At 44.1% G+C, this 24,333-nt stretch overlaps 1 protein-coding gene across 11 annotated transcripts in view; it reads right to left on the bottom strand.

Annotated features, from left to right (window-relative positions):
* TTLL5 (tubulin tyrosine ligase like 5) overlaps positions 1 to 24,333 on the bottom strand; it is a 252,493-nt gene that overhangs the window by 131,929 nt on the left and 96,231 nt on the right. For 8 of the 11 annotated variants that reach the window (XR_008427229.2, XM_053927529.1, XM_053927528.1 and 5 more), the window contains 5 exons: positions 24,002 to 24,105; positions 20,836 to 20,963; positions 18,316 to 18,399; positions 17,344 to 17,745; positions 15,744 to 15,931 (listed from right to left, as the gene is read on the bottom strand). Coding sequence is in view for 10 of the 11 variants with exons in the window: in XM_053927529.1 (XP_053783504.1) it covers positions 15,744 to 15,931; positions 17,344 to 17,745; positions 18,316 to 18,399; positions 20,836 to 20,963; positions 24,002 to 24,105 (906 nt within the window). In the remaining variant the exon portion in view is untranslated. The remainder of the gene's footprint in view (positions 1 to 15,743; positions 15,932 to 17,343; positions 17,746 to 18,315; positions 18,400 to 20,835; positions 20,964 to 24,001; positions 24,106 to 24,333) is intronic. The other 3 variants (XM_053927532.1, XM_053927534.2, XM_053927536.1) reach the window with 1 other exon arrangement.

Raw genomic sequence — 24,333 nt, 5'->3', positions numbered from 1 at the left:
GCACTGTGTGGCTGTCGCATTCACAATGACAGCGAGTACAGCAGTGAATCTGCATCAAATTTTGCGTTAAACTTGAAAATCCCTCCATGAAACTATTCAGATGATTCAGAAAGTCGCAGCTATGGGCAACTGGTGATTGACAACTTCATCACAACACGCCTGCTCATGCATCATGTCTCATACACAGTTTTTTGGTGAAACATCAAATCACCCAGGTGACTCAGCCCCTCTACAGTCCAGAATTAGTGCCCTGTGACATCTGGCTTTTCCCAAAAACTAAAATCACCTTTGAAAGGGAAGAGATTTCAGACCATCCATGAGATTCAGGAAAATATGATGGGGCAGCTAATGGAGAATGGGAGAACTGTGTGAGGTCCCAAGGTGCCTGTTTTGAAAGGGACTGAGGCATCATTGTCCTATGTACAAAGTGTCTTGTATCTTCTTCAATAAATGTCTTTATTTTTCATATTACATGGCTGGATACCTTCTGGACAGACCTCAAATATGATCATTTTTATCTTCAGGACAACTCTGTTATGTTGGGAACCACCCTGCCTGGTTTCAGAAGCTGTAACCTCCCATGGCTAAGGCTGAGTGAGAGACCTTGGGACCATAAGCCATTAAGGAGACAAAGCTTATCTTCCTGGTAGGGGCACCGCCTCTGCCCCCTTTCACTTCACCCTGCTTGGCCCCAAGTGGATGACCGGTTAGCCAATGACAGGCAATATTCCTCAAAGGAGGGACAACCTAAGACAGGCATGGTCATGAAGGGGCCCTCAGGGAAGGACTTGGGGGGCTATAGAAAAGGGGTTATGGACCCTTGCCCCGTGGCTTGACATAGCCTGAGTCCTCATTCTGTCTGCAAGAAGTCTCCTAATCTCTTGGCTGCCTTACTTCCCCCACCTGACTTAAGCCTGAAACAATGCCGGAGGTGGGTGCAGCCCTGTGCTGGAAAGGGCAGGTTCCCTGGGGCGATCAGGCCTAAGAAAGAAACATAAAATCCTGTGAAACCTGCTTTGCTAATACCCTCAATTTAAATGATAAGGGTCCAAGCATGAAATGAGTTTGTTTCCCCAAGTTTTATAGCCCTTTAGCTAACAGACCCTGACTCAGAATAAGCCCTCCTAGTTCTTTGTATGTTATCTATTGTTAGATAGATAACAACAGATACTTACTGCCTGACAATGATTGATGAGCTTTACCTGTATTCCTTTGCAAATTGAACCCAATAAAAGCCCACTGAGTAAAAGGCTCTGGTTCCTTCTCCTTGGAGAGATTGGCCACCTTTCCTCCTTAAGCAGATCACGTCTTGGTAGACTTATTTTCATCTGTGGTGGACCGGGGGGCCCTGTGGGCAGAGCTCCCTAACACTGTTTGATAGGTATCATTAGATAGGCCTTCCCTCACTTATAGATGGGGAAATGGAGGTTGAGAGGTAAAATAATTTGTTCAAGACCAAAAAATTATTACATGTCAGCCCCTAGTTTCAATTCCCGGTCAGCCTGATGCAAAATCGCCCAAATTCTGCAGTTTTAGCCACTGTAGTATTCCCACTGCCAGAAACCGTTGAGCTCAGAAGTTACAATGCCATCTGCGGCCCAGCAGCACCTGCACTACCTGGGAGCTTGCTAAAAATGCAGGCTCTCAGCCCAGCCTTCGCCCCATTAAACCAAAATCTACACTTGACAAGATCCCCAGGAAATTCACTTGCATCGTCACCTTTGAGAAACACTTGTTTAGAGGACGGTAGAAAAGAAAGGAGGAAACAAGAGAGAGGAGCCACTCAATGATTCTCCTCCACAGAGCTTAGGGGGTCTTCCAGAAGCCAACAGAAACGCCCTGGTGGGGCGAGGAGCAAGACACAAAACAATCAAGGGGGAGGAGCAATACTACGAGGAGCTTTGAGGTTTTACTATTTCTCAATGTTGTTTGTATGCTCAAACATTAATATGAGTTACCGTTCAATATGCCAAAGATGCAAAAGTAGATAAAACAGTTTAGAACAAACTTCAAAACACTCCAAGTCTACTTGTTATGCTGACATGAGAAACAACAGTCATTAAAAATAAACCAAAACATTTAAGCCTAAAACAGTCAGATTATTAAATATTCTCCCACCCCTGCCTTTCTCTGGCTGCTCAGCTCAGTGAACGGCTGGCTGCCTGTGGGAAAATCCAGTCAGGGGGTCCCACCACGACCTAAAGCTCAGGCAGATGTTTCACCCCTTGCCGTCCTCCTCCGCCTCTTCTTCCTCTGCTCCTTTCTTCATGTCCATTTCCACTCCTGCTCCTTTCTTCATGTCCATTTCCACAGTGACCTCAGTGCATTTGTTTCTTTTAATACCAAAACACTGTTTATTTTAGAGCCAGCCTTCCGAATGAGGCAGGTGAACAAATATCTGAACGTGTGGGGTAGGGACACACTGCCCACATTCCACCTAGACAGGTGTTTAAGTTTCAGCGGGGATAAATACAGGTGACGGACTGAAGAGGTGGTAGGAGAAACACAGAGGGAGCCGATTTCCGGCGGCAGGCCCGCCCAAGCGTTGTTGCTTGTTACTGCTGTTTGCCAGGGCTATAATTAAAATATGACGGTATTGCCCTGATGGCTTCCCAGAATATACCCACCACCCACCCACATGCATAACCTTTTGGTATCCAAAGAGGATTTGGGGCCAGGTCTAAACTAGACCACTGTTGCTCTAGCTGGCATGCTCAAGAAATGCTGCAGTCTTGAATGCTCAAAAGAAGTCCAAATCTCAGACAATTCAATAAATATTTAGTGTACTGCACAGGCAAGGCCTTGGGTGGAGGCCTAAGGGTATATACAGATTAAATTGTGGCCCCCACCTACAAGCCCTGAAGGAATTTGTGTTCTAGTGAGACAAGACACCTAGACAAACAGCAATAGATGAGGCCTCCAGAATGTAAAATGCCACAATAAAAGCGCAAAGGAAATTCAAGGAAGGCCACTGAGCTTGGTCTTAAAGGATAGCTAGGAGGTGTGGGGGTGGAGAGGTGGTAGTTCCTAGCTGGGAAGAAAAAGCAAAAGTAATTCAAAGACAGATAAGCAGGAAGAATGTCTGAGAAAGAGAGAGCAGTCTAATTTGCCTACAGCCTAGAGCAACATAAGAGGGAAGAGACAAAGAGCTGGGAGGTCTTTGAATACCACACTAAGGATTCTGTTCTTGATCTGTGAGACAATAGTGAGCTTGCTCAGGTTCTGACACACCAGTGCTGTATCAGCATTGCAGGGCAGGCAGTAAACCCAGGGCTGTTTTTGTGGGATGGGTTGAAAGGGATTAACAAGGAAAGTTCACATCAGTTCAGAATTGCAAGTCTGGCGAGAGGTAACAGGGCTGAGCTGCAGGGTGTACCACTGCTGTCTCCCCTCACTTCCCTCCTTGGCTAAGGAAGAGTGCTGGGCCTTGCAGCTGGAGAAATGGGTTTGTAATATGATGAAGTCACGTGAGCTCATGTGTTCATTGTTCACGGTTCCTTTTTGGATCGGCCCTCTTTAGGGTTACATTTCCCAGGCATCGGGCATGGGGAGATGGTGCTGCCTGCCACTTAAGAAGGGAAGGTCAAAGAGTGGGAATCTGAGGCCAGCTTTGTTCTCCGGCACTATGAGAAAATGGCCTTTCCTTAGGTGTTCCTTTCCATACTTCTCTTCAACAGTAAATGGACTGAGGGTCAAGATTAGGGGATGGGGTCTCAGGGGAAGGAGGACGGCTAGATGGCTTCAGTCTAGGCCTTAGGCCTGATGGGCAAAAGAAGACGCTGAGTCACATGCTGTCTGTCTAGCCCAAGTCACCAAAGCTCGGGATTCCACTCTGGAGTTTATGGCCAAAAATCCTATAGTAATCAGAAGGCGGCTTCCACTTCAAGGATCCCCTTCGGGCATCTTCTCCTCAGCCTCAAGACAGTGACTGTGGACCCTGGATTCCAGCCACAGTTCTCTCTGAATCAGTGTTGAACGACCATGTGTATCACTTCCAACCCCACCACGGGACACCAAAACCAAACACGCTGACATTTAAAGATGGTGAGGTTTTGTAGACATTTGGAAAAACAACACAGGTTAACGACAAAAGGGGGATACTGGTATCCAGGGTGAGCCCTCAAGTCCCCACCAGCTCCGTTGTCAGCCAGCATCTGCCTCTGTGTGCCCGAGTGCTGTTAGTCCCTTACGGACAAACACTCCACTCAAAGCAGATCGTAGAATTCGACATTTCTACAAAAATGGTTTGTTTCTACATGGAGTGGTAAAAACTCTCTTCTAACTGGGGCTTGCGGATTTTACCTTCCTTGACGTGGAACCAAGGTTTATCATTGCTATTTGGGAAAAACATAACCAGCAAATATATCTACCGCGATGCCAGGAGAGGTAGGAATTACCCCATCCTGGAAATTGGAAAATCAAATGCTTATTTGTTTTTTTAATCATTGGCTGTAAGAAGGTCCTTCCAACTACTTCAGCACAGTGGGATCCTGAAATCTTGTCGCCACCACCTTGCCCTTCGCTTCACAATGTCTAATTTATTTTTCATGGAAGATCCCCGTCAGCTGTAAAGGATCCTTGCCATTAAACTGCTTCAAGGGTTCAAGGGCATGGTGGTCGAGTTGGAAGAGCTTCATGCCTCTTTGCAGGCTCCCTTGTCTGCCTGACCCCACAGATCACATGCTCGTTAGGACAGGGACTGCACCTTACTCTATGCTGTATGCCCAGAGCTCAGCCCGGCCGGTAGGGACAAAAGCATGTACATAACACGAGAAGTGGGTCTCATCTACTCCGGAACACACACACACTCACCCTGTCTCCAGCCAGCAACTGGTTTCACCCGAGAGTAGAACAGTGATTATTGTCACTAGTGGGCTAGCCAGGAAATGAAAGGCTCCAAATTACCTCTTTTTTGCACAGACCACAGGGAAGGACAGCTTTGGAATTAAGGGAAATAAAATAATCAGTGACTAGAGTGAGAGATAAGTGTTGCTCTTGCTACTAACTACCCTGCATAATTTTAGAGATGATTTCTGCCTGGTTTGAAGCCTTGGGAAGGTTCTCAAATGGGGAACTAATAGCCCTGGCATACAGATTTTGTTCCCTGTCTCTACACAATGTATATACTGCATTTGTTTCTTCTTGGCACCAAAACTTCAAAGGACTAACACCCCACTAGAGATTCACTTTGTGAACCTCAGGTTCACTGGAGCTGTTTGGCAAATCTTGTGTGTTTTATTTATCAAGCGGAGATAGAAATTCACCATTGAAAATTTAATAAATAATAGGTTTAATTAATAATAGCTGAACATACGAGTAAATTGGTGGCATAGCATTCCCAGGGCACCTTATAATGCTGGCAAAGCTCAATTTCCTCATTCCAGCACGCTCAATAAAAATCTCAGGGAATTCTTGTCTGATGAGGTCCAGAGATGGGGTTTCAAAAGATTATTTCACTAATTCAACAAATATTTATCAGATACTCTGTGCTTGGCATTCCTTTGAGCATTGAGGAAAGAACAATAAAAAAAAAATCTTTGCCTTCACAGAGATTACAACCTTGTGAGAAATATATCACTAAATTTATTTGATGTGTGAATCAAGGATGACCACAAATTGGAACAATTATTTTTGGCCAAATTACTGATAGTAATGGCCATACGCGACCTAGAAGTCCTTAACTCGGAGACCATGGGCATCAACAGGGAGCCCAGGTGGGGGGTTTCTCTAAGCCATTCGAAATTGATGCAGATTTCTAAGTTGGAGCGCACATTTTTTTTTTTTCAGGAGGAAAAAAATATATAGCTTCCATTCAATTCTCAAAGGGACCTCTGACTCCAGAAGGTTAAGAATCATTTGGACCTGCATTAAAGGGGCACAGCCAGCCCTGTTTGCAATTGTGACACCGTTTGCCCAGCAGGCCTGTGACCCTGTTAAACATGACCACCATTTTACTTTTCTGAGCTTTTGTCCCCAGGACTGGAAATTACGGGAAGCAAGAACAGAGCTAAAGGCTCCCTACAGCCACAGGCACAAGATAACATTGGAGCCAACTGCAGCCTCGGTTACAGCAACCCATCAGCCCAGGGGCCAAATAACAGCACTCCCCAACCCTTTTTTAATCCAATTATAATCCGATAAAAGTTCAAAGCCCCAGCACCCCTCAAGGCCGGTGCATCTCTCCACACCATGCCCCTCTCCTTTCTTGGAGAATGAATAAAAACTTTATTCTCTACACTTTCTTCTCCTTGTGAATTCTTTCCCAGCCCGCGTCACCAACCACCCTAACAGACATGAAGATGCATTTGTCTGAATCTGCATTCGCCTGTCCTCAGAACTACATCGATAGTTGGTGAACACACACTACAACGTACAGGTGATGTATCAACAGAACTGTACACCTAAACCTATATAACTTTATTAACCAATGTCACCCCAATACATTCAATATAATACATTTAAACATTGGTTTAAAAGAACTCCATCAGTATCATCTTGAGAATAATGTCCCCTGTGTCCCGCACATACACACGCTCATCAGAGTATGGCTGGATCAACAGATCATGCCACAGAGGTTGTCGCTCTCCCCTGACCACGAGGCTCTGGATGATTTCAGACGGGAGTACAGCGGCTAGTTCCTCCTGACTTGTTCAGCGTACATGACTTGTTTAGTATGCGTGACTTGTTTAGCATGTGTGACTTGTTTAGCATGTGTGACTTGTTCACTATATGTTGTTAGAATAAAATTATCCTTGAACAGGAAACACCAGCAGACCAAGATCTGTTTCACTCAGGATAAAAGAAAATGAAAAACGAAAGTATCGGATCTGCATTTATTATATGATTTTCACCACTAGAGAAATATTACAGGATATATTCATTCCAGAATATGAAAAGAATCTTCTTCAAACAGCTATATTTTAAATACTCCTCCAAGGGCACTCCATGAGCATTTATTAAATCATCAGCTACACCAACCAATGGTTGTTGGGTAGCCCCAACTCCTGTATCAATTCCTGAGTGCTAATAAAAAAACCCCTCAAGAACAATTACCAGGAGATTAAGGGTTATAATGTTAATCAAATTTTTGAAAAGAGCTGGGAAAAGCAGGGAATCTCTGCAATTCCTGTTACAGTAACACTAAGTTTTCTCGTTATACCTTCTGCCTGCTGAACTGCTGTCATTTACGTAATATACATACAAATATAGACACTCAGTGCTCCAAAATCTGGAAGCAGTTCCAGATCAAGATTTTCCAGAGACCTTCCTGGGAAACCTTACAAAATGGTCAGCCCCCTTTGTGGAGTTTCCAACCTATACGTTCAGTTTCCGTGAGTGGATGGGGCTGCCACCTCCAAAATAATAGAACCGTTCTTACTGCATCTCTGGGGATTGCCAAGGCCGAACTTTGCCTGCTCAAAGGATCAACCAACTTCACCGCACAATAACCTGATAAGGAGTTCACTCAACAAACAATTGACAATCTAGACAGAGCCCCACGTTTCTCAACTCGCTTCAGCGAATGGAGCAGTGTTTGTAATCATGAAAACACAGAAGGTGGTCAGCTGCTCCTTTCGCTCTGCAGGCTCGAGCACTGGCTTGCCTACAACTCCGGGCAACTAGCAGAAGCACAGGCTCACAGCGTTAAGCTCAGTCATTTCAGTTTGTGTGAGGAGTTAGAGTCCCGATTCAAGCAGGAAGAGGCAGAAAAGCAGAAAGGGAGAGAACATGGAGTCAGACAGACCTGGATTTGTGTCTGGTTCAGTCACTTTCCATTTGTGTGATCTCAGCCATTACTTACCCTCTAAGCTCTATTTTCTTCATCTGCAACAAAATAAGTATCTAGCCCTGGCTGATGTGGCTCAGTGGATTGAGCACCCGCCTGCGAACCAAAAGGTCACGTTCAATTACTGGTCAGGGTACCTGTCTGGGTTGCAGGCCCAGTCCCCAGCTGGGGGGGTGTGAGAGGCAACCAACTGATGTTTCTCTTGCACACTATGTTTCTCTCCCTCTTTTTCTCCTTCCTTTCCCCTCTCTCTAAAAAGAAGTAAATAAAAATCTTTAAAACAATAAGTATCTACATCACAGGGTTATAGAAAAAATGCATATAGAGTGCTTAGCACAGTGCCCAAAACAAAAGTATACATTCAATTAAAGTCAGCTGCTTTTTTATGAAAGGCAGGTATGGTATTATCAATTTAAAAAAAGGGGAAGCAATAGTATAAAAAAAAGACTGTAACAAAAACGGACAAAATGCAGAAAGATTACTTTCAGTTTAGCAAGCCTGGGATAAGGGCCTACGAAGTGCAAGGTGCTATGCTAGGCGAGGGTCGGAAAGAACTGACATCACGTAGTTTGTAATTCAACAGGAAAGAAGCAAGGCAAAATGAGTATAACAGATGAGTTACAGAGAGCGGCTAATGAAGAGCTGAAGGAGCGCACGCAGAGAATGGACAGGTGACTTCTAGCTGGGGCGGCAGGGACTTCTTCAAGATTCATTCCGTGATTTATAAAATATGTATTGAGTGCTTCTACATCAGGCTGGGAAAAGGTGGTGAGAAATGGACATGGTCCCCCTGCTCAATCAAGTATCTTACAGTCCGGTAAAGTTACTGCATTTATTGAGTACCACTCGTGAGTCAGGTTTTGAAGCCACAAAGGATACTGCCCTCAAAGGGTTCGCTGACAACCAAGGCAGACGGCTATCTGGACAAACAGTGCGGTGGGTGAAGTGGCGTCTATGTGGAGCTGGAGCGGATAAACTTCCCATGAGAAGACAGCACACAGTGAGGCCCGGAGACTAACAGGCATTCTGGTTGAACTTCACAAAAGCATGTGTGATGCGAGGGAGACAGGCTAGAGAAGTAGCCTGGAGCCAGGTTCTAAATGAAGGCTTTGAATAACATTTAATAGCTTGGGCTTCACATTACAGATAACAGGAAGCCCCCCTTGACATTCTTGGGTGGAGGAGTACTATTATCAGACTTGTGATTTAGAAAGATTCCTTTGGGGAAAAGACTAGGGTGACTAAGAGGGGACTGGCTGGGAGACCACTTAGGGGGTAATTGCAGCTGCCCAGTTGAGAGAGAATTGAGGCCTTAAGCAGGAAGGTAGACAGGGACGTGAAACAGACAAGATATATATCAGAGACTTACAGAGTCAGAATCAACAAGACTGGCAACTTGCCTGAACACAGAATGAGGGAGTAGAGAGGGACAATGGTAAACCAAAGGCCCCTTACCTAAATTCCTAGGAGACCTGCTGAGTCAACTAACAGAAAAGTAAAAGGGGATGAAAACAATTAGGTTTTAGATATGTTAAATATTTCTTTAGTATTTTCAAAATATGTCTAAAATATGTCGAGTGTTTTAGATGCTGGCAATACACTTTGGCGGAAAAGTCTAGCAGGCAGTTGAAAATTCGGACCTGGCACTCAGCAAAGAGGTCCCAGTGCCCATCAGTAGATGGGTGGATAAAAACACTGTGGTACATTTACACAATGGAACACTACTCATCTGCAAAAAAGAAGGGAAACTTACCCTCTGTGACAGCATGGGTGGATCTGAAGAGCTTTATGCTACGTGAAATAAGCCCATCAGAGAAATACAAGTACCACATGATTTCACTCATATGTGGAATCTAATGAACAAAATGAACTAACAGCAAAGCTGAGACAGAACCATAGATAGAGAGCAGGCTGACAGCTGTTTGGTGGGGAGGAGGCTGTGGCGCTGGGTGGGGAGGTGGAGGGATAGAGCAAAAAAGGAAAAAACGGAAAAAAACTCATGGATGTGGACAACAGAGTGGTGACTGCTTGCAGGGCGAGGTGGGAGAAGGTGGAGGAGGGTACAGGGGGGACGAATGGTGATGGATGGAGACTTGACTTGGGGCAAACACACAATACAGTGTACAGATGACGTGTTGTGGAACTGTGCACCTGAAACCTTTCTAAACTTGTTAACCAGTGTCAGCCCAATAAATGTAATACAAAGGAAAGAAAAGATACCCATCTGGGAGAAACCCACAGAACAGCACCAGACGAAGCTGTGAGAAGAGAGACTGCAGAGAGAGGGAAGAGTTCTGCTGCGTCCTGGAATTCGGAGATGTGCTGGAGGGCGAAGAGCAGGGAGAAGCAGACGCTCAGGCTTCATCCCACTCTTCATTCAGAGAGACCGCTGCGGACACCGAGATTCTCCGGTGCCAGTGTTTGTATCTGAGGGCTATACACCGGCGGCTTAAAAAAAAATGTTGAACACGGAATCTAGTCTTCAGGAAGGAGAGGAGGAAGAAATGAGCTCTCAGGGATTATCAAAGGGTTGAAGAAGCCAAGAGAAGTTTTCAGGTTGGAAGTGGTCAAGCGTAGTGCCATGTGCTAAAGCAGAATGGGGATTAAAAACAGGTGACTGAAGCTGGCAATTTCAAGGTCATCAGTGGCCTTTGAAAGAAAGTTGGACAAAATGGGAAGACGTGAAGTTAAACTGCAAGAGTAAGGGGTGGGGGAGGATTCAGGGCAGCAAGGGCGTGTTACTTCGAAAGGAATTTGGCAGTACAGGGACGACAGGGCTTATGGGGGTGGCCCGGCAAAAGAAAGGTTATTTTAGAACTCAAGACCTTGCAGCAGGCCAAGGAACTAAGGAAAACTGGGGGCTCAAAGCCTCAAGAGTCAAAGGAGATTCGGTAAGACCAGTGGGAACTAGGTCCTAGAGCAGAGAGGCACAGGGATCTGGGGGGACAGTCAGTAGTCCTGATGCTAAAATTATTCCAACTTACCAACAAGAGAACCAAGGCGCAACGTTAAGTGACCTGTCCAAGGTCTCACTGACTCAGCAACTCCCGCTTTCTCCATTTACCCTTTCTGTTTCTAGGAATGAGGAACAGTGTACACGATACGAGGAAACACCCAGAAAGCATATAGAACCGAAGGAATCAGACTTAGAAAACCACCACAAAGTCAGAACGCGAGGTACGGGAGTTCAAACGTGTGCCAACCAGCTACGGAGGGCCAAGCGCCCACGCGGGCGATACGAACTGAGGGCCAACTGCCTCAATCCTAAAGAACACGTGTAACCAGGTCAAAGATTTGAGTTCCCTCTCTGCCAACTTCACTTTCAAACTGGAATTGTTGAAATTGAGACTCACTCAGGGTCTACTGTGGACCTCGAAGAAATCAGGAAGGCTACAATGGTGGCTGCCACTGCAGAAGAAATGAAAAAGAATTCCTTTGTGAATTCTTTGAATTCATATGAATGAGTGAGAGTAAATGAGTAACTGGTGTGAACCAAACATCCTATACCTAAGCATATATAATCTTTCTCTAGGACTAGGCAGGAAAGGATCAGGGTAAGGAGCAAAAAATGAAAGAAATCAAATGGTTTTCTTTTCTACTCTCCATCTAAATGAAAAATGTGAGAAGCGAAGTGTCTCCTCCCTCCTATGTGTCTGTCAGCACATTTCCAGGAGGCCTGGCCACATCCCGGGCACTGGCTGGCCGGGGAAGAGACTGACGAGCACATTCACTGGCGTTGGAGCCCTCGCCTGGGTGGTCCGCTGTTATCCCTCTGATTAAACTCCCAGGCTGGAGGAGCTGGAGCTGCTCCTAAGGATAGCCCGGTCCTGAAATCTCACCCTCGCCTGCACAGAGAGGGCCACTGCTCCCCTCCGAGTCCCTGCCTCCCACCCCTCACCACAGAGCTGGGCTAACTCGCCACGTTCTTGGGTTCCCTCGCAGCGATGACCACAGAGGGCTCCGTCTGTGCAGAGCGCTGCAGTGGTAAAGAAGCCCCAGCGCAGAGCGAGGCGGAGACAGTGAGACCTCACACTTCATGAAGCTCCACTCCGGCACCGTCAGCTACGACAACGCTGCCCCCACCACACGCGACAGATGCTTGTGGAAAACCCTGCTTTCAAGGATGTGCACACTGGTGTCCAGGGCATCCCATACCCCCAAATAACCAGCCTCTCGCATGACCAGGGGAAGACCAAAATGCAGCCTGCCCTCTGCTCAGATTTGTAAGGTGTGCGTTGAATAATGGCACATTAAGAACATGGAGCTCTTCTCATTTCAAGCCTACTTGTGCTGGCCACTGTGGTTGGGAAAGGTTGACATCCTTACACGTTCTAGGCTATAAACAAAGTCCAATTGCAGCAGCAGTAGTCAAAGTAATGACAAGGTACATGAGGTTGTTTTTAGCCACACAAATTCGTAACAGTCAAGTCTCTAATGTAAATTCTGGATGACTCAAAGTTTTATTACTAAATGTTTGTGTTGTCAGGGCACTTTGCTTCCTTACTTTTGGCCAGTTCACTGTCCCTCCACATCTTCACCAGTGACCAGAGAGAAAAGGGGGTGACACTGCCTCATCCTCCAACCCACCCTTCTCCCAGCTACCCCCGTCACCTGGGGGTCCCCGTCATCTCTGAGATGAGGAGTGGGCTCCGGCATGAGGCATGCAAAGCGCTCCGTGAACCAGCCCTCGTCTTCTCGTCTGGCTTCCACCCTAGCTGTTCCCTGCCAACTCCCTACCCTCCCACACCACCAGCAAGATCCTGAGTGATTCGTGTGAGGGCTCTGTCTTCTATCATCCCCACAGCTCAGAACTCAAGCCTGGAACACTCGAGAGCTTAATAAAATGTTTTTTGAATGAATACATTTAAAAAACACATCTGAATAAAGAGTTTTTATGAAAAATGCCACTAAAAACTTTAATGGGCTAAGTAGTTGAAATTGTGGACAAAATGATTCTCCAGAAAATACCATGTCTATTTTTAATACTTCTCTTCCAAAATAGAAGAATTTAAAAATCAGCTTTCCTGATATAGTAGGTCTTTCAGCAGTTGTTCAATAAAGCAATGTAAAGATGTATCAGTTTGTGTGGCTGAATTAAAGCAATGTTCAGGGGGACTTTCAGAGCTTTAAATATAATAAAAAACAAGCATAAGTAAGGATAAATAAGTATCCAACTCAAGAAACAGGGAGGAAACAACAAAATAAAGCTAAGAAAAGCAGAGGAAAGAAGGATAAAACAAGAAAAAAGCAACTAGAAAACAACAAACCAATAGAATGAATACATACATCCACAGTTATCATATCAAAGAAAGGGAGGGGGAAAGAAAATATTCATTAAGGCAATCAGACATACGAAAAAAAGGGAGAAAAACATAAACACAAACTAGGAATTGAAAATAAGGAAATAATCTCAGATAAGGGGAAATCAAAAGCATTTAAAGTGATTGCCAGACACAAAGTTGTTTCCGATGAAGCTAAGTTTAAGCTTTTATGCCCCAAGTGCAGAGAGAAAAGCAGAGCCCCCACCATTTTCTGTTTGGATGCCCACCCCTCAGCAGAAAGCCATGGACACTGTATCGCTTGCCTCCGTGAGTAAGAAACTTTTGTCCAAAACACAGCTAGGAAAAAAGGAAACAGCTAGTAAACGAATGTGCCAAAGCCTATTTAAGCCATTATAACATGTGATTATTTATCAGAAAATAAGCAATAAAAGGCTGAATTATCCAAATTCCAAATTAAAGAATTACTTGCTCTGAGAAGGGATCTAATTAACATAGAACTGAGCTTTTCAATAACCAAGTTCATTTTGGTAACATTAAATTTTATCCTAAAACCTACTTTTGCAAATTAGAAATCATTTATTATTGAAAGCCTTTCAAAGGCCAAAATAACAATATTTCCAAGTACAGTCACACCTCGGCACTCATCGGCTTCCGAATTTGTCAAACCCTGTACTTGTAGCATTTTGAAGAGAAAAAAATGTTTCAACACTCGGCCCTGGCTCAGGACTCATCACATTTGCTAGAACTTGTGTGAGTCACGACACGGCCCCCGCAAGAGAAAACGCTTCGCCGGTACTCGTGGTAAGTTCCAGAACAAATTAACAACGAGTACCGAGGTCCCCCTGCATATGGCACTTAGACTTTACAAAGAGGTTTTTACACACTGGCGTCTGGATGCTGTTTTATTTTTTCCCTCTGACAACAAGACAAGACCCTGAGACTGAGGTAAGTTGAATGAGTTTCCTCTCATTCAACTAGTCAGTGACAGAAGGCAGGTCTTTGGATGGCTAACTGCACTCCCACCACTCCGCCCAGCTTATGACACACTACCGCACCTCCCTGAGCACCGTGCCGAGCCCCAGCCACCCTGTCACCAAGCCTCTGAAAGTTAAGCCTGACATCTAACGGCAAGTTCAGACCCCCATGAAGAGGCGTCTGATGGACTTTTAACTCCCTGGCACTGAATTCCTTCTTAGATGAGGCAGAAGGACTGATGAGAGATGACTTTCCAGGTAGAACACGATCACTTTAGATTCCCACAAGATCAGGATCCTGTCACTTTGCAAGGTTTGCAGGCCACCAAATGACAGAGGTTGAAAATATGTAAATACCAATATTAGCGAGTTTTTTACCACGGTTGCAAAAAAGTTTTACTGCCTTGGTGCTTCTAGCTGCTCATTTGTAAACTGGATCCATGCTCTAGTCAATCACCCAGTGAACAAAGTGTAGCAGACCACTGGCCCCTGTCCCCTCCTCAGAGCCACCTGACATGTCAAAATCCCTCGCCGTTCTATTATGGTCGTGATACTCTACTCCCTCCTGCCATCAGCCCGTCACTAAACTCTAACTATCCAACTGCCTTCAGTTCTCAACGCTGCCCTTAGAGGGTTCTCTGCTTCCCGTTTCACATTAGGCCCCCTCACCTACTCCCTTCAAACTCCTTGGGATTTGAAAAGGAAAATTAACTACATTCTCCCACACTGGGGCGAGAACACTAAGGCTCACCTTTACTTTGGGTCCTAAACTTCCTACAGAGAAGAAGGGCGCCACCAGGGAGCAGTGTGTTACCTGCATTGAATACGTGCCTAAAGTAATTTTTGACTTCACTTTTTTCTATACTTAATGTCATTACAGAGTTGTTGCCATGTAAGGAATTTGACACAAGGGACACAGCAAAACCCAACTATGGGGTTAAGTTATGATCACTTCTTTGGAAGACTTTGACACCATTTTGCTTTCAGGAAAAGGAGAAGATACAGCTTCTACTTCCAGTTAAATACCATGGGGATTGTCAAAGAGAAGGGCAAGAAAGTTTCATCTAACCTCATCGTGTTGTAAGCTTGTTACCATCTATCTAACTTAAAGATAAATCCAGCTTGCCAGGTGACCTTACTGAGTCACTTCTTTCAGCCTCAGTTTTCCCCACCCGTAAAAGGGGAGAATGGCATGTGCTGGATAAGGCTGTACTGAAATGCTTCATCCATGTAACATCCTGAGATCATGATGGAAGATGGTACAGTAACATCCTGAGATCTCTGATGGAAGATGGTACAGTAAAAAAAAAAGAGAGAGAGAAAAGTAAAAGGTAATACTATGCCATTCTGTAAGAGTTTTATAAGACTAGAACTCACAAGAAAATTTTACGAGGGAAAGAAGTTATTTTTAAATATCCTTTCAAAGTACTTTTACAGCTGATCATTCAAGGCTGTTTATTCATGAAATAAGTCCATCAGAGTCAACAGCAGACTTGACTTTGCAACACCTGTAACAGAAACTCATTTTCTCTCGAGGTGCAGAGGAGCACTTTCATTCTTTGGCTGGAAACCAGCTGTAGTACTCATTCAACAGGCACCAGTATATGGAAATTAGTAAAGATGAGGAAGAAAGGACAGAGCACCCTGTCATTAATCTTGTCTCAGGCCCACAGAGCCCTCTGGCACCCCAGCTGTCCGTACCTGCTGGGTGAGGAGGCTCATGTGGGTGGAGGGAGAGTACTGCCTTGCCGCCTGCTTCTCCGCTAGCCGCTGCAGCTCAGCTGTCACCAGATTTTGGTTGTACCGTCTGCTGTATGAAGAAACATCTTCTCCTTCCTTCTGCATTTTGGCTACTCCTGCATGCTGCTTGTTTGGATAGACTGAACCTGCTAAAAAAAAAGAGAGAGAGAGAGAGAGAGGAGAGTTTTTTTTCACATTAAAAAAAAAAAGTCCGGAAAAACTTAGCAAGATGACAGAGAAATCTCAGCCAGATTACTTTCCTGAATCCTAAGGATCTCTGACAACATAAGGAGCAACAAACTATCCTCCAATGCTAACCAAAATAAACAGAAATTCTTCCTATACCCTAAAAACTCTTCCTTCAGCCAAGTCATTACATGCATTTATTAACGTGTTTTTCTTACTACGAGAGCTTCACACACACACACAAATTTCCTCCTGTGCAGTGGAAAATAAGCAACCCTAGAATCTGCTAACTGAACAATAACGTAGCCTTGAACCTCATTGTAATTCCTGGTTTTCTTTGTCGTCACTGGACTCAGCAGTCTGAGGCACTCACTGTCAAATTGTCCGCAACCCCTCTACCAAAGCTCTGAGAGCAGAGTTCCATGATTTTTGAGCACTGAAATTCTAGCAAAAAAGAAATTATTTGACATAAAATCAAGGCTCATATTTTTTCTGTGCTAAAAGTCACACATCTTATTGAAAAAACTTAAAAAATCCAAGAAAGTGGAAACACTGTAATGTGTTTCCTTCCTGCCTTATTAATGCTGCTATAACTGTGATCGTTCTGTATGTACAACTTGGTGATGCTACTTTAAAACAATCTAAACTTTTTCATGTTTGTTATATGACACAAAATAGTATTTGTAACAGATAAATAAGTTCTAAAGCATATTATAAGGAATACCTGTGAACTTATTTCCCAACTCAAGAGCCACATTACCAAATAACGTGCATGAGAAAATGTAAAGACAACCAAGAGAATGGGAGAAAATCTTTCTAAGACATGTAACTGATGAGGGACTTGTATCTAGAATGTATATAAGGAACACTTACAACGCAACAATAGAAAGACAAATACCCCAATTTAAAAATGGGCAAAGGATATGAACAAACATTTACTCAAAGAAGATACACAGATGACCAGGAAGCACGTGCAAAGGTGCTCGGCATCATTAGTCCCTAGGGGACGCAAACGACAACGACAAAAATGAGACACCACTTCAAATCCACGGGGATGGGTAAGATAAGAGATACAGACCAGAATAAGTGTTGACAAGGATGTGGAGAAACTGGAACCTTCACATATGGCTGGTGATAAAATAGTATAATCACTTTGGAAAACAGCTTGGAAGTTCCTCAAAAAGAGGAACTATAAAGTTACCATATAACCCCTCTCTCTAAAAATAAATAAAATCTTAAAAAAAAAAAAAAAAGAACAACGCAGTGTGTCCCTTTACCTTTCAAAAGGAAAGGCAACGGGAAAAGATGCCATTCTTTTTCTATTGGGGCTGGGAGGAGCTGACGCTGCAAACTGCCTTCCCGTTTCCGCACTCACCTGCCTTTGCTGAAGAGGGTCGGGCCAGTTTCTGGCTGTAGATGTGCGCGGCACTTTGGAAGGAGGAAAAGGGGCCGACGGTGTAGCTGCCTGATCGACAGCGTGGCAGGCCGGCAGGGCTGGGTGCATTCTGTGTCCCAGGGTGTATGGAGGGTGCAGTGCTGTCAGGGACTCTGTTCAGTAAAAGCGTTGGCTGGTGAGGCATGCTGGGGATGGCGGGAGGAATCTGAGATAAAGAAGAATGGTGGCCAGGCCCCGGTGAGAGGTCAGAGGTTGTAATAACAGATGACAAATGGGTGTTGGGAATCTTCTGTGGAAGAGCAGCAGCAGGACCAGAAAGAGGAGCAGAGGAAGAATTGGCATAGACTAATTTAACCTCTTTTTCTGCTGAAGTGGTAAATCCTATTAGAAAAACAAAACAAAAAAACCCACATCATTTTAAGAAAAACTGACATATAATCACACTAAAGCATGAAGTAAACATTTTTAAACATCGAAATAATCTTAAGAAACAAATCATGAAAAATACAGACTTTAAATGAGTATTCATCACGAATTTAATGAATTTTGCCTATGGAGATAATCTGGCAACAGAAATAGTTTATTTTTAGTCCTTTCTCAAAGCTGGAGTTAAGCCCATTAACCAGAGCGGGAGGTTTGTCTGATGCCCTAACAAATGTTAGGGCATCAGACAAAGTTTCTGGTAGTGACAGCAAACACCCTCCCCTCTGCTTTTCACCCTTGTAGAAAAGTGCTCAGAATTTCTAAACACCGAAGTGAGAAATTCCTTGGAAGGAAAACGGGGTTATAGGTAGATAAGGAGAAATTCTCAGGGAAAAGGAAGAACAAAGAAAAGGAACTTCGCAGGGTGATGTCTCCTGCTCTAGAATCATTTAATATCTGAGGACGTTTTCTCTCTCTCTCAAGGATTTATCAGTGAGCAGCAACACGACGCAGTTCAAAGTCACTCACGAGATAATTTATCGGAGTGAATTTCTGGTGCCTGTTGTGGTTTGGGCTGCTTGATTTTCACTTCCTCCATCGTCTGGGGGTGATCTGAAATAGAAGATAAAGACTGATTTTATGCTCTCCCTCTAATCAACTGCTAGGGCACCACCTCACATCATTTTGTTTCCAAAATATAACACAACTAGTAATCAATCCCGGGAACCACTGCTGATCTCAGCACACCTTCCGAGGATGGCCAGACCTGCTGCTGTTGAGTGGGCAACCACCCAAATTCCCAACTGTCCTCAACCCCAACTCCTGCTAACGGAACCAGGGAAAGACATTTAAACCCAGGGCAGCCATCCATGGACCGCCAACAAGCTAGGACATGCCTAGGAAAGAAAGTAAGCAAGGGCAGTCCAATGCCTCTGCCAAGAATTCAGACTATGGGGATGAGAGACCAAGCTGGCTGGTGGTACCCACTGGAGCAAAGAAGCCGTAATATTGTATGGAGCAGAGCAATTATCAAGAGATAGAAACAACAGCCCCAATATTTGCTGGCATGACACTTAGGAGATTACAATTCAATATCTCTGTATCTTCAAGGAAACTCCTTGGCTTTACTTCAGTAAGCTGAGTGAGTTTACTTGAGATAGTTTGATCAGTATATTCAACAACAGAATCATTCTAATAAAATACAATAAAAAACTAATAAATTAGCTTGTTTTTTTTTTCTACCACGGAATTCTGAAAAAGGACAGCCAGAACTAATCATATACTTAGGGAATATTCCATAATCTTTCTCAGGGGCTAAGAAGGCCATCTCACAGATGGCCTTTCGGAATGAAAGGACGAGGACACAGGTGTTCTCTTCTCTCCGTCGCGGCCAGCCGAGGTCACGGTCACCCATCTGTGTGCTCGCGTGTGAAGCGACTCTGGGCACTATCAAACGTCACGATGCCGTTGCCTTGGTTGAGGCCTTCCTTTTGCCCCTCCAGTTATTCTTGTGAGGTATAGACAGGTACCAGTCTCCTTAACACATGAACCCCAGAATTTCCAAGGACCCATTTACACAAATAGGAGCTGCCACTTCATTCTGCTGGGGCTTCCGCATCCCTGCCAGGGAAGAAGTTACATCCTGAATTCCAGCCGAGGCCCTCATCTACCTAGGTTAACACACTGTCCTCCACCCTAACCTCATCACAAGAACTCCTCAATGTCCCTTCCCCAGCACTCCCCCCAACCCTCTCCCTGTACTTCCTGTACATCCGACTTCACCCACGGGGCAATAAGCGTTACAAAGGCAAGGACTGTGACAGCCCGGGTCACCGCATGCCTCCTCCTATCACAGTGCCTGACACACAACGGGTGCTCACCAGAAATGTTTAGGAGTGAATGAATAGATGAATGAACCAGCTTTAGGACGTAGATAAGTTACGAAAACTCAAGAAGTCAGAAAGACTTCTAGTAATGGAATAAGTCAATTACACAGTGAGCTAAATATGCGTTTGTGGAGTAGCCTCTGAACCTAAACAGTTTTTAAAAACATTAACACCATTTTTGGGGGAAAACGAACTCCCGTTTTAAAAGGTCAACTATCCTAGCCACGTCCATATTGGACCATGTGGCCTTAGGAGAAGGAAAAAAGTCTCCATCTTTGAATCTGGTGTTTAGCTCCTTAACAAAATTAGGTTATTGATTACCTATATCTTTTACTTCCATCTAGATTTTAAATGAATCTCACATAGAAATCACACAGCTGTGTTTATAACGCAATATCACTGCTGTTTTTTGATCATATGACCTGACCTAGACACTTTGGTCTACATCAATTCCAAAATGCCCAGTCACGGTGTCCCCCAGCCCTGAGAACTTTTAGAACCTTGTGGAGACATGCTGGGCTATCGCAATGACTGAAGAAAGTTAACAGAATTCAGGGAATGGGACTAAGGATATTAAACAGCCCACTAGGTATGGAACAGTCCTGCACAACAAAGAACCCTCCTACCCAAAGGCCACCGCTGAAGAGCTACAGGAAGCAAAAAGTTAACGGAAGTGAGGTCTCATTAGGAGAGGCAGGAGGACAGAGTGGGCGCACAAGATGTGAGTCAGGCAGGCCAAGGTTCAGACTCCTGTCCCACAGCACAGTGACGGGCCCCTGAGCAAGTGGGTCTCTTTCAGCTTCTGTGTTCTCACCTGTGAAGAATTTTATAACAGCACCTACACCACATGATTTTTGGAGGTAAAAAAGCAATAAGGTCATGTCCAGCAGACAGTAATATGAGTGCCCACTAAATGTTAGCTAGTATTTTTGTCTAGAAAAGCTCTCTGTTGTTAATTACCACTAAAAAAATCAGACCACGTCCCTCTGTGCCTTTAGTACAAAGATGCAAAGCCTCCTTATCCCCTATCCCAACACTGTTAAGATCCCACCACCTTGGAGGCTCCTAGGGCTTAGCCGGCACATTATTGATTTGGCTGTTCTTTGCATCTCATTTTTTCACTCGTTCTTCTTATTTTTCATTAATTAACCAACATACTTACCACCCTTGGCCCCGCTATCCGAATAATTGTTGCTGTTTTTAGAAGTTCTTGAGTGAGTCCCCAGGAAGACACTTGCAGACTTGTTTTTTTGGGTATAAAAAGTCAACACTTCCTCCAGTTCAGCCTCACTGAAATGAGGAGAGAAAGCATGGTCAGGACAAGAAGCTGTTCTGGAAAATCTTTCTACCAGATTTTATTACGGAAATGGAGTAAGCTGGAGAATGGGAAAATGGAAAGCACATGCTGAAACCCCCTATTAGTAGATGGTTAAATGCAATATAAGTAAAGCGATCTAAACATTGAAAGCATGATAAGGCTTGATTCATTCCATAGTGAATTTGCTAGATCTGCACTGTCCAATATGGTGGCCACCAGTTGTATGTGACTATTAAAAATTTAAAGGAATTAAAATCAAATAAATTTAAAGACTCTTTTCCTCACTTACACGAGCCACATTCCAAGTAATCAGTAGCTATACCACAGAAAGTTCTAGATCAGGGCCAACCATGTTCTAGATCAGCCGTGTCAGCCATGTTCTAGACCAGGGTCAACCAACTGCAGGCTGCAGGCCAAACCCAGCCAGCAGCCTGGTTTTGTATGACTCCCAGCTAAGAATGGCTTTTATATTTTTAAAGAATATGCTATAAAGCCCTGGCTGGTGTGGCCCAGTGGATTGAGCATTGGCCTGCAAACCAAAGGGTCACCAGTTCAATTCCCAGTCAGGGCACATCCCTGGGTTGCAGGCCGGGTCCTCAGTGGGGGGCGTGCAAGAGGCAACCACACATTGATGTTTCCCTCCCTCTCTTTCTCCCTCCTTTTCCCTCTGTCTAAAAATAAATAAAATCTTATTAAAAAAGAACATGCTATAAAGACTACATGCAGCCCACAGTCTGAGTATTTCTTATACGGCCCTTTACAATCTGCCCACCTCACTTCCAGGTGACTGAAGTACAGTCACTGACAGAGCCACTTGCCATTTTGTCCACATCAGCAAAAAGGAGACCCACCAGTGCGACCACGGAAGCGCTCCCTGACCATCTGCACCATAAAGCAGGATGAACTAGACGGTATCTCGGTCCCTTCAAGTACTGAAATTATATGCGCTTTATGAGTATCCACAAAATGGAAAGTATAAGGAAATAGATGAAGGCCCATAAGATTCTCCTAGAGTGCATATTACTCATGGATTTTGTAACATTAGGGCAGCCTCTCAGTGGGGTTTTTTGCATTTTTCCCCCTGGAGCCTGGCTATGTTCCAGATGAGTGGCCTTCAAATAAGCACAATATTCCCGCATTGTTACAAAGAAACTATATCCCATCTTCAGCACATGCTGTAATGACAACCAAGGAAACAGCATCTGTGAGTTTCAGGGCGAACCCCAAGGTCTCCAAAGTAGCAAAGTGCCCCAAGATAAGGACCTCACGTGACTATGGAAGGCCTATAGCTGAGGCTGCAAAGGGGCAACTGCCTCTGCCCGTCAGTGTTTTACTTGGCCCTTCACAGAACACAGAAGGGAAAGGCTACGCTTGGTCAGAACACAAGCTGCTGTGTGCCCCGTCTTACCCTCCTGATTTGTGTTTCTCTGCCTGACTCCTGCAGGGCTTTGAACTCACCAGCCCTGACAAAGGCCCCCATGGGCCCCCAAACGCAGTAAAAGAACAGATACTACCACCTATTTCCAACAATCAACATTTAACCCACAACCAGTATAGTAAATATATTTTATCTCCAAATCTATATCCAAGTTAAGAGTATATATAATTCATTTTTAGTCCCCAGTTAGGCCTGGAAGGGGAATACACATCACATTTTCAAAAGTTGCTTTTTCTTTTTTAAAAAATATTTTAGGGATCTTTAAGATCCCTAAAAGGAACTAGAAATTAGTCTTTTTACTTTAAAAGAACCAGTTTCTGAATATAATTTAGTTTTTTTTTCTTTTCTACAGATATTTTTATAACGTTGATGTGAGAAACTCTTTCTTGCGTTGTTTCTATACCTGCTTTATCAATCATATTACTCAAGACCCAAGAAGGTCAACAAAATGCCTACATTCGTGAACTCCTAAAAAATGATGTGTTGTCCACAGTGTGTTTAAGCACATGGTCCTGAAGCCATGGCTAGGTCTACACAAGGCATTGAACACAGATCACACTGTGTTGGTGACTGGTAAACCACTGCCTAATTTAACTTCACAAATCAACCGAGAGTTGATTTTTCTTTCCTTCTTTAAATATTGTAATTATTTATTTTTAGAGAGAGGGGAAGGGGGGATGATAAAGGGAGAGAAACATCAAAGTGCGAGGGAAACGTCAAAACGTCCTCTCACACACCCACAACTGGGGATCTGGCCTGCAACCCAGGCATGTGCCCTGACTGGGAATCGAACCAGCGACCCTTTGGTTCACAGGTCAGCACCCACTCCACTGAGCCACTGTGGACCCATGGAGAAAGTTGATTTTTCTACTGCTTTTCTCCCCCACTATGAGTTTGATGGCTGAAAACTAATGAATGGATTATCCTTTATTTTAGTGGTTTTATAAGTCTGTTTTAGACAAAGGCTTTTAAAGTATAAATTATATACAATTTAAAATCAAATAACCTTTGTTACCTCTTCCTTTGGAAACATACTGTAAGTGGGCAAAATGGCCTGCTGATTTACGTCTAGATAGAGAGCCAAATGCTGAAATTTTCAATCCCAAAAGGCTAACCCTAAGCATGAAGGATTTGTTCTATTTTACACAAATTAGGCGTAACCCTCACAGTGCTGAGAAAGGGCCAAGTCCTCAACCCACTTAACATAGGCAAAATTTGGTCATCTGTCTGCTTCAGTAGGCCAGGGACCAGTTCAGATCCAGTCAGCACTAGAAACCTCTAACTTCACTTCCAAAGGGCGCCCTCAGCACTTTGAGGGACATGCACTTCGAAGGCTGTCTCGAAACAGAGCCCAGATACCCAGCAGCCGTGTTTTGATAACTGAAACCCTGACAACAGCAACGTAACTGGCTGAGATGTGAAGAGGCCAAGCCTAAGAAACTCTTTTTTTTCCTCCTGAGAGTGATTTTACTCACACCCACGTGTTAGAGAAACAAGGGAATACTGGGAATTCAGTGGGACAGAGTGGAAGATGGAAGAAGATAGTTTTTATTCTTCAAGAATGTCTTCTACCTTGCTTGTGTGATGAACTTCTGAAAGTTTTCCACATTCACTCCATCCTCCTCTTCTTCCTCAAGTTTCTTCTTCGATTTCTTTTCAGCCATTTGTTCTGTTTCCTACCCAGGCCCCAACCCCCACAGAAAAACAAGATAAAACTGACTCCTGATAAATGCATACTTTATCATCTGGTTTCACAGCCTTAGATTAACAATCTTTGGAGGGAAGAGATTTAATTCTTCCCTGTACTTCTGCCACCTATAAATCTGATATATTGCTTTCTGCCATTATTTCATGAAACACTGTGAAATTTCCAAATAAAAGTTTCAGAATTTTTATCATGGTTT

The sequence above is a fragment of the Desmodus rotundus genome, chromosome 7 (genome assembly GCF_022682495.2).
Source record: "Desmodus rotundus isolate HL8 chromosome 7, HLdesRot8A.1, whole genome shotgun sequence".
Classification (NCBI taxonomy): domain Eukaryota; kingdom Metazoa; phylum Chordata; class Mammalia; order Chiroptera; family Phyllostomidae; genus Desmodus; species Desmodus rotundus.
This window is presented reverse-complemented; position numbering and strand designations above follow the sequence as displayed.